The sequence below is a fragment of the Stigmatopora nigra genome, chromosome 17 (assembly GCF_051989575.1).
Source record: "Stigmatopora nigra isolate UIUO_SnigA chromosome 17, RoL_Snig_1.1, whole genome shotgun sequence".
In the NCBI taxonomy this organism is placed as follows: domain Eukaryota; kingdom Metazoa; phylum Chordata; class Actinopteri; order Syngnathiformes; family Syngnathidae; genus Stigmatopora; species Stigmatopora nigra.
In genome coordinates this window covers 2,002,588-2,021,962 of record NC_135524.1, presented here as the reverse complement: position 1 = coordinate 2,021,962, position 19,375 = coordinate 2,002,588, and the positions used below count along the sequence as shown (strand labels likewise).

Below are 19,375 nucleotides of genomic sequence, written 5' to 3'. Positions count from 1 at the left end.
GGGGAGGTCCGGGTGGGTGACGGTTCCGGCCGCCTCACGTCCTCGTGGGTCATCTTGGGTAAAGAGTACGCCCGAGACGGATGGATTGGCGTCCAATCCGTTTGGGCGGCCAGCAATTTAAACGTCTACCAAAACAAACGCGCTTGAGCTCGGACACGCTAGGGCGCCACGAAAGGCCACGATCGCGCTTCTGGTCTCGAGCCCCCCGCGCTCATGGCTATCACTTCAGCTATTTTTAGCGGCTGCAACAGGTGACTCCCAACCATGACCCCCCCCCAATTGGGGAAGGGAGGGCCCACACGAACGCACCCCGCGCGGGGGTGTCCCGTCCTAACAGACTTGTCGGGACCACTTGGGCGTCGCGCCTTCTAAAGCCAGCGGGTCTGGCTTGACGGGCCATCGAAGGCGAGGAATCGAACCGGGAACCTGTGGCGGGCCGCTTCCGAGCTAAGGTGAGTCCGTTGCTAGACTTGCCCTTTTGGGCTTCAAGTGAGCCCAAAAGCAAAATGATTCTGTGAGGTAATGTGCTACCACTTAGCAATTAGCTGGCTGTCCAGTCGGTCCGCCATTTTGTGTCAGACAAACAACGTCGATTGTTGCAATTTGACCACATGACGTCATTTAAGCAAACGAGCCAGATGCACAATTGTGCAACGAGTTGGTGTAGTGGGTTGCACACTCGCCTTTGCACCGAGAGAACGTGAGTTCGCTTCCCGGTGTCGGCGGTTGACCGACCTAGCAAGCGGTCGAGGGTCGGCCGAAAACTTCAAGTATTCTTAGATGTACCTCATAAAATATCCACGGAGAGGCGCTGTCTCACCACAAATATTTACCACTCGTTCAAGCTTTTTGTTCCGCGTTATATTATCACATTTCCCACATGCAGGTGCCGCTGGACGGACACACGGGAACGAGAGAGGACAACAAGTGACGCTGAGGTGAGCACCCTCCCCCAAGCACCCCCCCCCCCCCCCCCGATTAAATTGGGCAAATTAGCTTACACTCAAAGTTGGTTGAGGTGAGCAAATGCGACGCATTGTTGATCCAAAAGTTGCAGGGGAGGTCCAATCCATCTCAGGCTCTCATCGTTCTCGTTACCTTTCAGTTTTGAAAAGTAAGCAGAGACGAAAGGAAAGGCGAGGGAAGCCCCCACCCAGAAGATATCCCAAATGGGGAGGAAGAAGATTCAGATTGCTCGTATTGTGGATGAGCGCAACAGACATGTGAGCACCGCCATGACAATTCACCCACCTTTATGATGCCATGAATGGCCAATGTGTCATTTCTTTTGGGAATTGATGACCTCTGACCCCCCAGGTGACCTTCACCAAGCGCAAATTTGGCCTGATGAAGAAGGCTTACGAGCTAAGCGTGCTGTGCGACTGCGAGATGGCGCTCATCATCTTCAACGGCGCCAACAAACTCTTTCAGTACGCCAGCAGCGACATGGACAAAGTACTGCTCAAATACACCGAGTACAACGAGCCGCACGAGAGCCGGACCAACGCCGACATTGTCCACGTCAGTCTCCCTGCCGAAAAACACTCCATTTTTCCTCTTTTTCCGCCTTCAATGACTCTTTCGCCCCCCCAAATAGACGCTGCGCAAGAAGGGCCTCGGCGGCAGCGACGTGGACGACGTGGCGGACGACTCTGCCGGTCAGAGCCCCGCCGCGGACGGCAAGGTAGTCGACGACGGCGACCCCATGTTCAACGGCCAGCGCCTCTGCGTGAGTTGACAAATGACGGGATGTTTTGAAATGGAAGTGGTCCTCTGACCCCGCCCTCTTTTCCACCCACCACAGGCTCTGCCCCCCTACGACCTGGGCGTGGACGGCCCCCCGCTACTGTACACACACGACCCCGGCTTTGACCCCGCGGGCCAATCGTGCCCCTTCCCCGCCACTGCTTCAACGTCAAGGGGCGTTCGGGACAAAGTTAGGAGTGCCGACCCACGCCAACTGCGGATGCCGTCCACCCTGGTGAGAAAAAAAGGCCCCAAATGTGCTTCACTCACAAGCGCCCTCTAGCGCCATCACTTTGATTTGTTGCGGCTGTACGGCCTAGAAATAATAAGTCCTTTTCCGCAGAATGCCAACACGGCTCGGGCGCTATCCAGTGGCCCCGCCTTCCCGTCCCAGCTGTCTTCTTACGGCGCAGGTGAGAAAGTAGAAAGCCCCACCCCCTCATCTTAAGCCCCTCCCCCAGACCAACTGTCCGGTGCTTTGCAGAGTTCTGGCCCGGCGCGGAGCTTTCCGCTTCGACGGCTCTAGGCGGATTTTGGCGGCGGCCCGAGCGTGAGGCGCCGGAACACCTGCCGCTTGTCGGCGGGGGGTGAGTTGGAAGACGCCGTTTTGGTCAAAATTTTGAATCTGAGTGCCTTCATGCTTTTTTTGCAGGAACGTGAATGCCGACCATCTTGTCCGGGTTAAGTCTGAGCCGGCTTCGCCCGTCCGGGAGCGCGCGGCGGTGGCGGCCCGCGGCCTCGGTTTTTTCCCGCCGCCCGACGGGGAGGCCGCTTCCGTAGGCTTGACGCAGGGCTGGGCCGCGTGACGACGTCGATTAGCCGTTGGCCGCCGTTAGCCCATTGCTCATTAAGAAGAGCGCCGGTTGCCACGGTGACAAACTGTCCCAAAACCTTTGGCTTGAGCTTCAAGAGTTGGATTTTTTTCAGATGCGGGTCATGTCAACTCATTGGCTGCGATTGACGGGAAAGGAGCGGCCCCCGGCGTCCATTTGGGATCCAATCGGGGCCCCATTGGCTCTTCAATGGCAGCCAATGAGAGAAAGCCAAAGGGGTCTGAAAACGAGGTCCAACTTTGTTTTAGAGTAAAAAAATAATAATAATGGTAATGTGTTTAGCCCAGACACAATCAGATGGAGATGGGAAGTGAGGATAAGGTGGTGAGGTCACAGGAAGAGGAAATTGACATGGGATCAAATGAAGTTTGACAATAAAAAAGTGGGCCGGAGCCATTGGTTGAGCGCTTAGCTTGTTGTGCTTTTCTTAGAGTTTAGCTTAGCATTAGACAACTGCAGGACAGTAATGGCATTAAAGAAAAAAAATGTATATTTGGAAAGCCGCGTGGTTGCCGCTCCGGGCTCGCCGTTCCCGACGTTAAGGGCAGAGCCCGCCAAAATCTGTCTTTAAAATTTCATACTCGCCACGTAAATAAACTATGGAATACATATGGATGCTCTCTGTGTTCTTAATGACCTGAGTGGTCAGTTGCGTCAATACTGTTGCCTGCACATCAACAAATTCAAAAAGGAAGTCATGGGAGCAGTACAACCAGGAAGTGGGTCTAGTTTGTCATTTCTACGTATGATGATGGCGCCCTGAGCGAGCAATGGCAGGCACAAGTGAGTTTTTGTCATGTTTTATGCCAGATATGTTTTTTTTTATTCATAGTATATATATGGTTAGAAAATTAAATAAATGATAAGAAGGCTAGTTATCATCAGTTGACATCTGTATTCATAATGACTATGTTCTTTGCTCTCCTGACCTACTAATGTACCAACTATTTACTTACTCCTTAAACTAGAAAAATAATTAAAATCTGCTACTCCAATTTATCATTTAATTAAAGTGTCTATGTAACAGTTTGTTTTCAAAGGGCTGCATTCAGTTTTATTGATCTCTTTGATAGCTCTGGTCTCTCTTATGGTACCAATATAATGCATTTCTTCAATCATATAACTTACTACTATTACTCGAAGGGGTTGCGGAAGTGCTGGAGCCAATCACAGCCAACTATGGGTTGCCAGCCAATCACTGGGCAGGGTGACAACGACAGTGGGGCCGTTGATTAGATTCAACTCATTTCAGGTGGTGGTGTTGCACACACTGCACCTCGAATCAGTTGCTCTTCCAGCAGTCAGGTAAAATAAGATTAAAACATTTATTTGGATGTATTACAAGTTGCTTATTTGTTATAATGAGCAAGAGTGCGTTTATTTCGAGGTGAATAACTTGCGTTTCTTTGCAGGTGAAGAGCTGTGGTCGTCATGTTCAACTCTGGTAAGCATGCGAGGATTAAAGCTAACCCTAAATGTTACATTCTAATGTTATTTTGCCGTATTTGCCTAAATTATATCATGTTCAAGTATTCACGAAAGCCAATCGATGTTATTAACGCGGTGGTTATTGTTATGGGGTTTAAACTCTTTATTGTGTATTTATCACGCTAATTAGTGATCAGCACGAAGCTAGCGCTAGCCGCGAGTAGCTAATTGCTATGCTAGTGGGGGTTCACATATTGCTGCTAAAGATAGCTAAAGATAGTTGACGTATTGTGGTTGTAGTGACTGTTAACTAATGCATTTAACTACGTGGTGTGATTAAAGATGTACTAGATTGTTAAGAAAGCATATCAAACTTTGTCCCTATGTGGTCTTTCAGCTTTGGGCCAAAAGTTGTTGGATATCTTCCTGGTGGCCAGCGGCGCACTGCGTGGGCCCGGCGAGCTCCAGGACGCCCAGCAAACCAAAGTGGAGTTGAACCCGGACGCTCACCGGAACAGCGAAGCAGCGGAAACGTTGTTTTCCGGTGGATTTTAGGACACTTTTATTTCCGTGGGGATATTTGCACATTCCCCTCGGGGAAATTTGGACATTTTGGACATTCCCCTCGGGGATTTTTGGACATTGCCCTCGGGGATTTTTGGACATTGGCCTCGGGGATATTTGGACATTCCCCTCGGGGAAATTTGGACATTTTGGACATTCCCCACGGGGAAATTTGGACATTTTGGACATTGCCCTCGGGGAAATTTGGACATTTTGGACATTGCCCTTTGGGATATTTGGACATTTTGGACATTTCCCTTTGGGGATATTTGGACATTCCCCTCGGGGATATTTGGACATTCCCCTCGGGGATATTTGGACATTCCCCTCGGGGATATTTGGACATTCCCCTCGGGGATATTTGGACATTCCCCTCGGGGATATTTGGACATTCCCCTCGGGCATATTTGTACAATCCCCCTGGGCATATTTGGACAATCCCCCTGGGCATATTTGGACATATGTATTGTTTTTAATTTTCATGTTGAAATGTGATTTTCGGCCCCCGAGGGCCCCAGGTAAGTCTGCCCCGTGGCAGTTCGGTGCCCCTGTTTGGGCATTGGGATTTTTTTTTGACATTCCCCACGGGGAAATTTGGACATTTTGGACATTCCCCACGGGGAAATTTGGACAATTTGGACATTCCCCACGGGGAAATTTGGACATTTTGGACATTCCCCACGGGGAAATTTGGACATTCCCCACGGGGAAATTTGGACATTTTGGACATTCCCCACGGGGAAATTTGGACATTTTGGACATTCCCCACGGGGAAATTTGGACATTCCCCACGGGGAAATTTGGACATTTTGGACATTCCCCACGGGGAAATTTGGACATTTTGGACATTCCCCACGGGGAAATTTGGACATTTTGGACATTCCCCACGGGGAAATTTGGACATTTTGGACATTCCCCACGGGGAAATTTGGACATTTTGGACATTCCCCACGGGGAAATTTGGACATTCCCCATGGGGAAATTTGGACATTTTGGACATTCCCCACGGGGAAATTTGGACATTCCCCACGGGGAAATTTGGACATTTTGGACATTCCCCACGGGGAAATTTGGACATTCCCCACGGGGAAATTTGGACATTTTGGACATTTTGGACATTCCCCACTGGGAAATTTGGACATTTTGGACATTTTGGACATTCCCCACGGGGAAATTTGGACATTTTGTACATTGCCCACGGGGAAATTTGGACATTTTGGACATTGCCCTCAGGGATATTTGGACATTTTGGACATTTCCCTTCGGGGATATTTGGACATTCCCTTTGGGGATATTTGGACATTCCCTTTGGGGATATTTGGACATTCCCTTTGGGGATATTTGGACATTCCCCTCGGGGATATTTGGACAATCCCCCTGGGCATATTTGGACAATCCCCCTGGGCATATTTGGACATATGTATTGTTTTTAATTTTCATATTGAATTGTGATTTTCGGCCCCCGAGGGCCCCAGGTAAGTCTGCCCCGTGGCAGTTCGGTGTCCCTGTTTGGGCATTGGGATTTTTTTTGGACATTTTGGACATTCCCCTCGGGGAAATTTGGACATTTTGGACATTCCCCTCGGGGAAATTTGGACATTTTGGACATTCCCCTCGGGGAAATTTGGACATTTTGGACATTCCCCACGGGGAAATTTGGACATTTTGGACATTCCCCACGGGGAAATTTGGACATTTTGGACATTCCCCACGGGGAAAGTTGGACATTTTGGACATTCCCCACGGGGAAATTTGGACATTTTGGACATTCCCCACGGGGAAATTTGGACATTCCCCACGGGGAAATTTGGACTATTTGGACATTGCCCTCGGGGATATTTGGACATTTTGGACATTTCCCTTTGGGGATATTTGGACATTTCCCTTTGGGGATATTTGGACATTTCCCTTTGGGGATATTTGGACATTTCCCTTTGGGGATATTTGGACATTTCCCTTTGGGGATATTTGGACAATCCCCCTGGGCATATTTGGACAATCCCCCTGGGCATATTTGGACATATGTATTGTTTTTAATTTTCATATTGAATTGTAATTTTCGGCCCCCGAGGGCCCCAGGTAAGTCTGCCCCGTGGCAGTTCGGTGCCCCTGTTTGGGCATTGGGATTTTTTTTGGACATTCCCCACGGGGAAATTTGGACATTTTGGACATTCCCCACGGGGAAATTTGGACATTTTGGACATTCCCCTCGGGGAAATTTGGACATTTTGGACATTCCCATCGGGGAATTTTTTGGACATTTTGGACATTCCCATCGGGGAATTTTTTTTGGACATTTTGGACATTCCCATCGGGGAATTTTTTTTGGACATTTTGGACATTCCCATCGGGGAATTTTTTTGGACATTTTGGACATTCCCATCGGGGAATTTTTTTGGACATTTTGGACATTCCCATTGGGGAATTTTTTTTGGACATTCCCATCGGGGATTTTTTTTTGGACATTTTGGACATTCCCATCGGGGATTTTTTTTTGGACATTTTGGACATTCCCATCGGGGATTTTTTTTGGACATTTTGGACATTCCCATCGGGGATTTTTTTTTTGGACATTTTGGACATTCCCATCGGGGATTTTTTTTTTGGACATTTTGGACATTTCCATCGGGGATTTTTTTTTGGACATTTTGGACATTCCCATCGGGGATTTTTTTTTTGGACATTTTGGACATTCCCATCGGGGATTTTTTTTTTGGACATTTTGGACATTCCCCTCGGGGAAATTTGGACATTTTGGACATTCCCCTCGGGGAAATTTGGACATTTTGGACATTCCCATCGGGGAATTTTTTGGACATTTTGGACATTCCCATCGGGGAATTTTTTTTGGACATTTTGGACATTCCCATCGGGGAATTTTTTTTGGACATTTTGGACATTCCCATCGGGGAATTTTTTTTGGACATTTTGGACATTCCCATCGGGGAATTTTTTTTGGACATTTTGGACATTCCCATCGGGGAATTTTTTTTGGACATTTTGGACATTCCCATCGGGGAATTTTTTTTGGACATTTTGGACATTCCCATCGGGGAATATTTTTTGGACATTTTGGACATTCCCATTGGGGAATTTTTTTTGGACATTTTGGACATTCCCATCGGGGAATTTTTTTTGGACATTTTGGACATTCCCATCGGGGAATTTTTTTTGGACATTTTGGACATTCCCATCGGGGAATTTTTTTTGGACATTTTGGACATTCCCATCGGGGAATTTTTTTTGGACATTTTGGACATTCCCATTGGGGATTTTTGTTTGGACATTCCCATCGGGGATTTTTTTTTTGGACATTTTGGACATTCCCATCGGGGATTTTTTTTGGACATTTTGGACATTCCCATCGGGGAATTTTTTTGGACATTTTGGACATTCCCACCGGGGAATTTTTTTTTGGACATTCCCATCGGGGATTTTTTTTTGGACATTTTGGACATTCCCATCGGGGATTTTTTTTTGGACATTTTGGACATTCCCATTGGGGAATTTTTTTTGGACTTTTTGGACATTCCCATCGGGGAAATTTTTTTGGACATTTTGGACATTCCCATCGGGGATTTTTTTTGGACATTTTGGACATTCCCATCGGGAATTTTTTTTTGGACATTTTGGACATTCCCATCGGGAATTTTTTTTTGGACATTTTGGACATTCCCATTGGGGAATTTTGGACATTTTGGACATTCCCATTGGGGAATTTTGGACATTTTGGACATTCCCATTGGGGAATTTTTGGACATTTTGGACATTCCCATTGGGGAATTTTTGGACATTCCCATCGGGGGATTTTGGACATTTTGGACAATCCCATTGGGGAATTTTGGACATTCCCCCCGGGGATATTTGGACATTTATGTATTGTTTTTAATTTTCATATTGAAATGATATATGTGGCCCTCGAGGGCCCCAGGTAAGTCTGCCCCGTGGCAGTTTGGTACCCATGACGGCATGATGAAAATGAAGAGGGAGATGAGTTGAGGAGGTTAAAAGGTCAGTGGGCGGAGAATTCCCGTGTGCTGTCGCCATGGTGACGTCGAAGGTGCGTTTGTCGTTACAGGGGCACCCGGGAAATCTGGGGCGCACCTGGCGCGAGGGGGACAATGGGCCCCCGGGGGACATCGGTGTGGGACACCAGGTGAGTGCACTAAAATGACAACCGTTTTACCATTTTGAGTTAAACAAACCTAAAAAATTAATAATAAATCAACTTTTTTTAATAAGTTGACGGCACTTTGAACCACTTTTTCATATTTGATTGGATGAAGTCAAGCTCATTTCACCTGTTTGCTCTCTTTCAGCATATTTAACGGGTACGTATTCGTGCCAAGTCCCGGCAGCTTTTTGCATTGTCCTCGTCCATGTCCAAATAGGTGTCTTGAGGCCCAGTCGTTGGTGAAAGTCAGTCAGGGGTAGGCAAAGCGCTCCTCGAGGGCCACTGTGGGTGCAGGTTTTTGTTCCAATGTTGGAATGAAAACACACATCCACTGTGGCCCTTTGTGGAATAGTTTGCCCACCCCTGGTGTAAATGACTGGCGGCCATCTTACGGCAGGCACTCTTAATAGCCTGGGGATATTTTTGCGTCACTACTTGTTCATTTTGAGGGTATTTTTGCGTCACTGACAAAAAAAGAGGGTTGATGAAACTACTATAGAAAATTATTGAAAATTAAAAGAATTTAATATGAAAAGATAAAAATCAGAAATGATCATAAATAGATCTAAAAGGAAAATTTTCATCTTGGACAACACTTTTTGTTTTAGTTTTCTAGATTATTATTTTTTTAATTCAATAATTGTATTTTCCTCGTTATACTTTTTGATTTCAGGACGGTTTTATTTTTTTCATTTCTTTCTAAACACACACACGCGCATATGGTAGATGACATAACCCCAAAGCTTTAAAAAAAATCCCATTGGCTAAAAGTGCGCATAAGGCATCATAGTTACTATATTTGCAATGTGGGCGGCTATTCCTTCAGACTTGGGTTCTCCACTGGCCCCACCAAAGACGCTGGACGCGGTGCCCGCCATCGGGCGTGTCATGCAGGCAAGTCCCGCCCCACCCCGCCCGGCCAACCGACTATGGCGTTCGGCATTTGGCCCACTTAAACGTCCTCTTTGCTTTCAGATGGGCGAGAGCCCGAAGATGGTCTTCACCGTGCAGAGGCGGGACGTAGCCTCTGACTCGGGGAAGGTGAAGAACTGCCTCGTATGTCTAACGGTGAGTCGTCGTCCGAGATGTGGGCGGCTGTTGGTGGGGAAAAGAGCTGTGTGTGTCCACTGTCTTAAGATGGCACTTTGCTTTCAGCTGGGCGAGAGCCCGAAGTTTGTCTTCGCTGTGCGGAGGGGGGACATGGCCTCCGACTCGGGGAAGACAAAGAATATATTACGGTGAGTCGCCAAACAAGATTTGGACGTTATTTGTTGGGGGGGGAAGGACTGTCTACTGTCCCAAGATGGCCGCCAAGAGGAACTTTTTACATCTGCCGCTATATTCGTCTGTAAGCCACACACTCAAATGGCAGTGAGACGTCCTTTGTATATAAAAGTGGATGTAAAGCAACTTGTCGGCCATTTTGTGACAAGACCATTTGTTTAACAAAATGGCAGTCAAATGGCAGAGAGACCTCCCATGTATATAAAAGTGGATGTCAAGCCACTTGTCGGCCATTTTGTGACAGGACCACTTTGCTGAACAAAATGGGACATTATATAGCTATACATTTTAAACATAAAATGATTAAATTATATAAAGTAATAAGGCTTTTAACTTTTAAAGACTTTATATAGTAAGGTTTTTACTTTTTTAGTTGAGCATGTATAGTAAGGCATTTTATCTGAAAAAAAAGACCAATCATCCTAAAACTTTTTCTGACGTCCTGCCAGGAGTTGGTGGAAGAGCTTGCTGACCGGCCGCAGGAAGAGTCGGGACAGATGGACGTCCCACAAGGTGACAAACCGTCGTGACCGTCAAGATATTAGCATGGCAGGATGAAATTCATTGGGCAGCACTGACAAATAATTGTCTCTGTGTTAAATAAGACACCCTGGCCATAGAGGAGGAAGAAGACGTGGCGCGGCCCACCGCCGCCGCCGCCGCCGACGACTCGGCAGGTAAAAACTTGGCCTAGGCCCTGCTTGCACAGCTCTCCCTTTTGATAGCCGCTAATTAAGTTGTGTCCCTGTCCTCCACCGGCAGACCTCTGCCCGGTGGAGGACCATCACGACGACGAAGACCACGCCGACGACCACCACCACCACCACCATCATCACCACGACGACGACGTCGACGATCATCACCACCACCTTCATCATCATCATCATCATCACCACCACGCCGACGACGACGGCCACCACCATCATCATCATCATCATCATCATCATCACCACCACCACGCCGACGACGACGATCATCACCACCTTCATCATCATCATCACCACGACGACGACCACCACCACCACCATCATCATCATCATCACCACCACGCCGACGACGACCACCATCACCACATCATCATCATCACCACGACGACCTTCACCACGCCGATGACGACGATGACCACCACCATCATCACCCCCACGCCGATGACCACCATCATCATCGTCATCAACATCATCACCACGCCGACGACCACCACCACCTTCATCATCATCATCATCACCACCACGCCGACGACCACCACCACCTTCATCATCATCATCATCAACACCACGCCGACGACCACCACCGCCATCATCATCATCACCACGCCGATGACGTCGATGACCACTACCACCTTCATCATCATCATCATCATCATCATCACCACCACCACGCCGACGATGACCACCACCACCACCACCTTCATCATCATCATCATCATCATCATCACCATCACCACGCCAATGACGTTGATGACCACCACCACCACCTTCATCATCATCATCATCATCATCATCACCATCACCACGCCAATGACGTCGATGACCACCACCACCACCTTCATCATCATCATCATCATCTACTAAGCCGACGACTATCACCACCATCACCACGTTGTAGACAACTACCACCACCATCAGCAGCATCATCATCACGCCGAGGACGACGATGACCACTACTACCACCACCACCACCTTCATCATCATCATCATCACCACCAAGCCGACGACCACTACCACCTTCATCATCATCATCATCTCCACGCTGACGACGACTATCACCACCATCACCACATTGTAGACAAATACCACCACCACCATCAGCAGCATCATCATCACGCCGAGGACGACGTCGATGACCACTACCACCACCACCACCACCATCATTATCATCATCATCATCATCATGATTATGATCATGTCGAGGACGATAGCCACTACCACCAGCACCCCGCTGACTAAGATGATAAATACGCTGAGATGCTGGGAACAAAATGACATTGATTAAATTTTTGACTCTGGCTAAAACAAACTGCCGATATAGACGTTAAACCATGCAATCTCATCGCTCTATCGTTAGAATATCTCCCGGTTCGAAAAGGGTTAGGACTACTCAAAGCGTTTAGTTGCCGCAACGCGAATGTACCGTGGGAAAATAAAAGCCGTTAAATGGGTCCCTTCATCATTTCAATGTTTAGTCAAAGTGTTAAAAGTAAAAGTATTAAGTTGCTGCGACTGCATAGTAAACTACCTGCGTGCAGGTAACAAAAGGCCTTTAATGATATATGCTCTTTAGACCTACTCGTTTATGTGCGATAGAATACACTCGTGAAGTTTGTTATACACTGTCTTTATTTTCATTACTAATGAAACAGGAGAATGTAAATCCTGTTTCATGTACTACTTTAATCTAATAAAGGTAGGCCATATAATGTCCATTGCACCCTATGTCGGCATAAAGGGTGCAGAATGGAATGTATATATCCGCTTTGTGTATGGCGTTACATATACCTGGCCTTTATTTGATAATATAAATCATTGCAAAACATGTTAGATGGCCTACTTTAACCGAATAAAAGGTAGGCCGGATAATGTCCATTGCACCCTATGTCGGCATAAAGGGTGCAGAATGGATTGTACATTCCCGTTTGCACGTGATTAAATATTGTTAACTAGTGAAAAAGATTCACGTAAATCACGTTACAAGGCTTACTTTAACAGAATAAAAGTGGTCTGCAAAACGTCCATTGCACCCTGTCACGGCATGAAATGTGCGTATTGGATTGTACCTTCCCGTTTGTGCACCATTTCATATTTTTACCCATGTCGTTTAATAAACCCAGCCTTTATTTTGTCTACTAAAAAGGTGCATGTTATTCCTGTCACGTCCTTCTTTAACCTAATACGGGTCGTCTGCAAAAATTTCAATGCGTCTTGTCACAAAATAAAGCATGCGCCCCAAATCGTACTTTCCGTTAGTGCGCCGTTTCATAAATCCTGCCGTTTTATATACCGATCAGCAAAATACGGTACTTGAAATACCCTCAGAAAAGCCACTATTTTTGATTTTATGAGTAGAAATGTGCAATTTCTCCACAGGATTGAAGTAGAAGATATTTTAAACGTGGAACCCCAGATCGTACTTTCCCGTTAGTGCGCCGTTTTATAAATCCTGCCGTTTTCTATACCCGGGTATACCAATCAGTAAAATACGGTACTTGAAATACCCTCAGAAAAGCCACTATTTTTGATTTTATGCGTAAAAATGTGATCATTTTGACCATTTTTGTTGGATAATGAACATACGTTGATAGTTTTTGAATGATTTTATTGTCATTATACACATGAAATGAGATTTGAATCTTTTTACCACGTTGTGCGCAGACAACAATAGACAAATATATCAAGAATAAATAAGAAAAAAGTAGTCCAAGTAAGCGAAAAAGGTCAGTAGAACAGAGTATTAGTGATTAATATTTAGAATTTCTATCTTTTAAGGTTAAAAAGTGCAGTTTACATCCAAATTAAAGGCGTTTTGGGCATTTTTTCAATCAGTGACTGAATCCCAACATACAAAATGCCTTTTCTTAACCTAAAACGATAAAAACTATCAAAAATTTCACCCAAAAACACCATTGAATGACTGAAATCCATTCCACCAATGGCAATTAAGCACTGTAGTACTTGTCCTTGGGAAAATAAGAGCTTACAGCACCAGGATTCAAACCTACGTAGCTATTGGGTGTAAGACGAACGCCATAACCACTCATCCTAGGAGCCTATCTTGAGAAACGGTGTCCAAGAATCCTCCAAAACGCCAAATTCCCTTTCTTTTGATGTTAATGGTACTTCTTAACCTGAAATGATCAAAATGCCAAATGTTACACACTAAAACTTGACATTTTTGACATAAATTGTGAAAAATTGACCTACAAAATGGGGTCAAAAATTTTGAAACAGCACCACTACTGTAAGGTGTATGCAGGCTGATCTTACCTTCCAGAGATCTCATTTCCCAGAAGCCACCTTGGTCGCCCTTGAGATATTTCCATAGAAGTTCAACGAAAATTCTGGTAAGTTCGTAGTGGAAAAAGCTGCAATCGAGAGTAACAAATCAAGTCACATTTCTGAAAAGTTGCAAGAAAATTTCTGTGCTATTGGAAAAAAAAACTAAATGAATGCAAAATGTATTAAGATATTGTACTGCCAAATACTTTTTTTTATTTTAAACTAAACACTTAGTCATTTTTTTTCTGCAAAACAATGTACGTATTACCCTAATCCTAAAAAAAACTTTTTTAATTTAAACTAAACACTTAGTCATTTTTTTCAGCAAAACAATGTATTACTCTAACCCTAAAAAAGAAAAAACTTTTTGAATTTAAATTAAACACTTAGTCATTTTTTTCAGCAAAACAATGTATTACCCTAATCCAAAAAAAAAAACTTTTTTAATTTAAACTAAACACTTAGTCATTTTTTTCAGCAAAACAATGTATTACCCTAACCCTAACAAAAAAAGAAAAACTTTTAATTTAAACTAAACACTTAGTCATTTTTTTCAGCAAAACAATGTATTACCCTAATCCTTAAAAAAATGAAAAACTTTTTAAATTTAAACTAAACACTTAGTCATTTTTTTCAGCAAAACAATGTATTACCCTAACCCTAACAAAAAAAGAAAAACTTTTTAAATTTAAACTAAACACTTAGTCATTTTTTTAGCAAAACAATGTATTACCTTAATCCTAAAAAACAGAAAAACTTTTTTAATTTAGACTAAACACTTAGTCATTTTTTCAGCAAAACAATGTATTACCCTAATCCTTAAAAAATGAAAAACTTTTTAAATTTAAACTAAACACTTAGTCATTTTTTTCAGCAAAACAATGTATTACCCTAACCCTAACAAAAAAAGAAAAACTTTTTAAATTTAAACTAAACACTTAGTCATTTTTTTAGCAAAACAATGTATTACCTTAATCCTAAAAAACAGAAAAACTTTTTTAATTTAGACTAAACACTTAGTCATTTTTTTAGCAAAACAATGTATTACCTTAATCCTAAAAAACAGAAAAACTTTTTTAATTTAAACAAAACACTTAGTCATTTTTTTTTAGCAAAACAATGTATTACCCTAATCCTAAAAAAAAGAAAAACTTTTTTAATTTAGACTAAACACTTAGTCATTTTTTCCCAGCAAAACACTTTAACCTTAACCCTATTCAGCAAAACAATGTATTAGTTGTTTCTGTGTACTTGTAGTCAAGACTTTCAAATGACGACTTAGCAAAGTGTAGCCAAATTGTGGCGTAGTGGTTAACTCACCTGTCTCCCGTCTGGGTGGCCTGGGTTCAAATCCCGGTCGGGACACATTTTACGTTCGTTGTTTCTGTGCTCTTCTGCAGTCAAGACACTCAAATGATGACCAAGGAAAATGTAGCCACTTGGTTGGCACAGAGGTTAGTTCACTGGACTCCCGTCCGGCAGACCTGGGTTCAAATCCCCATCGGGACACATTTTCACTTAGTTTTTCTGTGTACTTCTTGGAAAGACACTCAAATGATTACAAAGAAAAGTGTAAGCACTTGGTTGGCGCAGAGGTTAACTCACCTGTCTCCCGTCCGGGAGACCTGGGTTCGATTCCCGGTCGGGACACACATTTTCACTTAGTTATTTCTGTGTACTTCTTGGAAAGACACTCAAATGATTACTAAGGAAAGTGTAGTCACTTGGTTGGCACAGAGGTTAGTTCACAGGGCTCCCGTGTGGGAGACCTGGGTTCGAATCCCGCTGTCGTTTGGCTGAAAATAATTGGAAAGGAGAATTGGTCAACGGAAAAAGAAGAAGAAGAAAAAAAAAAAAGAAAAACTTTTTAATTTATATGAAACACTTAGTCATACTTTTCAGCAAAAGGTTATATTCCGAACTGCCTTCGGCAGTTCGGAAGACACTTAATGGACCTGTATGTGCGAAAGGCGTTCTCGGGTCGGCCTTCGGCCGACCCTCGACCGCTTGCTTGGTCAGTGAACCGCCGACACCGGGAAGCGAACTCACGTTCTCTTGGTGCAAAGGCGAGTGTGCAACCCACAACACCAACTCGTGCCCCACTTATACATGGGTGTTGAAACGTTTTATCCAAGGAAATGGGGTGAAACACTTAGTCATTTTTTACACAAAATGCTTCATCCACTACTGAATACTTATACACTTAAACACTTAGACATTTTAACTTATTCTTTTAACTGAATAATATTGGGAAAATCTTTGCTGGCACTGGGATTTGAACCAACAACCCCAGATGTGGGAGACTGATGGCTTAGCCACTGTGCCACCACCCTGTGAGAGAAGGTAGTAATACTTATACTTTTATCTTATTCATTTACCTGAATAATATTTGGAAAATGTTTGCATGCACTAGGAATTGAACCAACAACCCCAGATGTGGGAGACTGATGACTTAGCCACTGGTCCACCACTCTCCAAGATTAGGCAGTAATCTTTTCACTCTCAGATTATACTTGGTACTTTATTGTACTTTGGGAAAAGTTAGGTTAGCTCACAAAGCAGAGCAGAGCAGGATTCGAACCCACATTCTCAGAGGTGGGAGACCAGTGACATAGACACTGGGCTACAGGTCCACAGAACAATGACATAGTATAGTAAGTCTTTTCTCCCCAAAAAACGACATAGTATAGTAAGGCTTTTTTATCTTAGAAAATGACATAGTATAGCCAACTTGTTGCATGTGAATGCCAGAATCCTCCTCCACTCTCACTCATATTTCCTTTGTGTCAGACAAAACCAAATAATGAGCCACAATTCCGGCTCGGGAATGAGTCACGGCTTGTCGGAAAATCACTGGGAGAAGTTGAACGTTTTTTTTGGTTGAAAGAAGGAATATCATAAAACATGCCCTTGAGGCAAGAGATGATAAATCCAACATTTCAGGGTAATGCGGTAACAGTGGCGGCGGAAGGCGGCGGCAGGCACCCTCCCACCCTGGCTCGGAGTCCTATTTGGCCCCGAGAGATGCCGGGGTAATTACATAACGGCCGCAGGAATGCAGGACCCCGCCGGACCGCTGTGGAAAACCTGCAAGATCACTTACAGTTCCCAAGCCTTACGATACATGGTCTTTTCTCACCCCAAAAAGCAATACTATACTTCGTCTTTTTTCCTCAAATAAAAGCCTTACTATACATGGTCTTTTTGTCAAACAAATAAAACCCTTATTTTAAATGGTATTTTTAACTTTGTATTTTTCTTATTTATTAATTTTTATAAGCCGAACAACGAAGTGACACTACTTCACATTGTTTCACCATTAAAGCCACAAACTTATAAAATATTTCCCAAACACAGCAATCAATCATTTACACCGGAAACATGTCATCACAAAACTGCGCGTGAGAAAGTGGAAAAAATGAAGCCATCTTATTTCCGGTCGCTCCTAGACAAATAAAAGCCTTTTCTGTCGCCACTTCCTGCAAACGAACGACCACGTTTTCCGTTCTCAATTAACGGAATATTCCCATCACTTTTTGCGGTGTTCCAGCACAATCGCTAATATCTTACTTCCTATCGGCAATGTTATTTACCTTAGACTAACTTACGAATGAATAATAGCAGATAAGAAGACTTACTTTGGTGGAAAACTTGAGTTTCGCCATGATTTTAGCCTTTTCTCCGGCGGTCTCCAAGTGCTGCCTGCGCCCGCCCATGCTCGACTAACTTCCGGGCACACCAGGCGCTGATTAGCGTCGAGGTGGCAAAAAAAACATGGAATGGATTTACGGTCAGAGTGGAATGGACTACGTAGTTATAATACTAATGGGAGACCACTTCACGGACCCTCGTCATTCAGAATGGTGGGCACTTGATCGACCAACATTAAAACAAATATCAATTGAAATTCCTAAAAACAAAACATGTCTGGCCAAGGTCGCAAAAACATAGTATTTCTTTTTAATCTATTTAAAATAGTACTCTCCAAAGTGTTCATAATAATAATAAGAAGAATAAAACTCTCATCACACAGTTTCTACATTGTCACTTGTACACAATTATGCTACATTATTCTTAAATGTAGCTACTTCTTAAATAATAAATAATCCAACATGTGAAATATTCCATTTACACAATCTTCCTTCGAGTTTTCAAGTCAAGAAAAAACATTTTGTCCAGTCCAGCACACAGTTTGTGTGTATACAACAGAAGTGAAAAGCAGGGTTTCCCAAACCTTTTTTTTAACCAAAACATACCTTCTGTCGACAGGAGTTTGGAAAACCCTGATTCCCAACCCCTGTCCTTCATAAAACGGAGACAGCGGAGGCTCAAGCGTAGGCGGCCACTGCGGCCAGAATTTGCAAGGCCATGGAAAAGCAAGGCACCTGCGCCGCCACATATGCTAGCGAGCGGGTGGGCGCCGGCAAAGCGGCTAGGTAAGCCACACTATGAAGCAACCGGCACGCCGCAAACACCAGGAAATGGAGACGGGCCACGGCCAAAGATGGACCAGTCATGGAGTAGATGGCACCCAGGAATAGGAAGGGGAAGATGTTCTCCATGTCATTGTGATGAGCTCTGTAAAAAAATAAAACAAATGTCAGTTAGCTTGCGATGGACACGTGACAGACTTTAACCTCACCTGCGGCATCTTTCCACATCTGGATCCAGCCGGTGGAATTGTAGTCCTCCATGTCTTATGGCGTCTTCTGGGTTAGCAAAAGCCTTCACAGAGAAAAATTGGTATTAACATTTACTGTCTATACCATTTGTTGGAAAACATACATTCATTCATTGACTTAATCACATATAACACCCCAAATTTGCCCCCTTTTCATTTTCTAAGGCCCTCGATGACCCTTCTACACCCCCCTAAACACTCACTCATTCATTCCTCACCCCAGAATCCAACACTAGCTCATTTATTCACTCATTCCAACTGTTCTCCTAACACATAACACCCTCCTCAGGTTGACCTACCTCAATAATAACAATCTTTCATTCATATTCCCACTCACTCAACCTAGTTTCTTTACAACACCAACTTTTGACACATTCTTTGCTATATATCACCCCAAAAACCCTGGCAACTCACCTTTTTACGTAGCCGGAGTTCTCCCGTGATAATAGCCAGTGCGTACATCTTCAAGAGGAGGAGCACGGCGTAGAAAACAAAGCAGGAGAAAACACTGTTTCTTAACATGACTGTAAAAAGAAGTTTCCGGTAGAGGTGCGCAGGAGGGAAACGCCGTCTAGGTTCCGACCTCTTTGTTCAACTGCGTAATAGCTCGACTGGGAGTCCCACCAAAGGGGGGGGCGCTATTTCAAGCAGCCTGGAGCCTCCACCCACTGAG

General features: G+C 44.3%; 3 protein-coding genes and 1 long non-coding RNA gene across 4 annotated transcripts; 3 read left to right on the top strand and 1 right to left on the bottom strand.

The window, feature by feature from the left end:
* Positions 1-103: 103 nt before the first annotated feature.
* On the top strand, positions 104-2,834 carry LOC144210651 (myocyte-specific enhancer factor 2D homolog). Its single transcript, XM_077737416.1, has 9 exons — positions 104-452; positions 887-938; positions 1,106-1,223; positions 1,318-1,521; positions 1,598-1,729; positions 1,805-1,981; positions 2,090-2,159; positions 2,231-2,333; positions 2,399-2,834. The coding sequence occupies exons 3-9, from the start codon at positions 1,170-1,172 to the stop codon at positions 2,550-2,552; spliced, it is 894 nt and encodes a 297-aa protein (XP_077593542.1). The 5' UTR covers positions 104-452; positions 887-938; positions 1,106-1,169; the 3' UTR covers positions 2,553-2,834.
* A 923-nt stretch (positions 2,835-3,757) lies between these two features.
* LOC144210652 (uncharacterized) lies at positions 3,758-5,204 on the top strand. Its single transcript, XR_013329423.1, has 3 exons — positions 3,758-3,884; positions 3,992-4,023; positions 4,405-5,204. It is a non-coding gene; the product is annotated as an uncharacterized LOC144210652 (long non-coding RNA).
* Positions 5,205-7,989: 2,785 nt separating this feature from the next.
* On the top strand, positions 7,990-11,814 carry LOC144210973 (uncharacterized). Its single transcript, XM_077737945.1, has 9 exons — positions 7,990-8,582; positions 8,650-8,727; positions 9,572-9,639; positions 9,721-9,813; positions 9,901-9,983; positions 10,479-10,542; positions 10,635-10,706; positions 10,792-10,988; positions 11,737-11,814. The coding sequence occupies exons 4-9, from the start codon at positions 9,804-9,806 to the stop codon at positions 11,812-11,814; spliced, it is 504 nt and encodes a 167-aa protein (XP_077594071.1). The 5' UTR covers positions 7,990-8,582; positions 8,650-8,727; positions 9,572-9,639; positions 9,721-9,803.
* A 6,144-nt stretch (positions 11,815-17,958) lies between these two features.
* ptges (prostaglandin E synthase) lies at positions 17,959-19,331 on the bottom strand. Its single transcript, XM_077738054.1, has 3 exons — positions 19,117-19,331; positions 18,664-18,746; positions 17,959-18,599 (listed from the first exon to the last, which is right to left on the bottom strand). Exons 1-3 carry the CDS (start codon positions 19,222-19,224, stop codon positions 18,350-18,352), a joined length of 441 nt encoding a protein of 146 aa, XP_077594180.1. The 5' UTR covers positions 19,225-19,331; the 3' UTR covers positions 17,959-18,349.
* Between the last annotated feature and the right edge of the window lie 44 nt (positions 19,332-19,375).

What these genes read in the sequence shown, in the direction of transcription:
- LOC144210651 (XM_077737416.1), top strand. Translation starts at nt 1,170, where the DNA reads ATGGGGAGGAAGAAGATTCAGATTGCTCGTATTGTGGATGAGCGCAAC. An exon ending in CCAACGCCGACATTGTCCAC is followed by an intron (nt 1,522 to 1,597) that starts GTCAGTCTCCCT and finishes CCCCCCAAATAG; the next exon opens with ACGCTGCGCAAGAAGGGCCT. An exon ending in TCAACGGCCAGCGCCTCTGC is followed by an intron (nt 1,730 to 1,804) that starts GTGAGTTGACAA and finishes CACCCACCACAG; the next exon opens with GCTCTGCCCCCCTACGACCT.
- LOC144210973 (XM_077737945.1), top strand. An exon ending in AAGACAAAGAATATATTACG is followed by an intron (nt 9,984 to 10,478) that starts GTGAGTCGCCAA and finishes ACGTCCTGCCAG; the next exon opens with GAGTTGGTGGAAGAGCTTGC. An exon ending in CGCCGCCGACGACTCGGCAG is followed by an intron (nt 10,707 to 10,791) that starts GTAAAAACTTGG and finishes CTCCACCGGCAG; the next exon opens with ACCTCTGCCCGGTGGAGGAC.
- ptges (XM_077738054.1), bottom strand. Translation starts at nt 19,224, where the DNA reads ATGTTAAGAAACAGTGTTTTCTCCTGCTTTGTTTTCTACGCCGTGCTC. An exon ending in AACTCCGGCTACGTAAAAAG is followed by an intron (nt 18,747 to 19,116) that starts GTGAGTTGCCAG and finishes TTCTCTGTGAAG; the next exon opens with GCTTTTGCTAACCCAGAAGA. An exon ending in GATGTGGAAAGATGCCGCAG is followed by an intron (nt 18,600 to 18,663) that starts GTGAGGTTAAAG and finishes ATTTTTTTACAG; the next exon opens with AGCTCATCACAATGACATGG.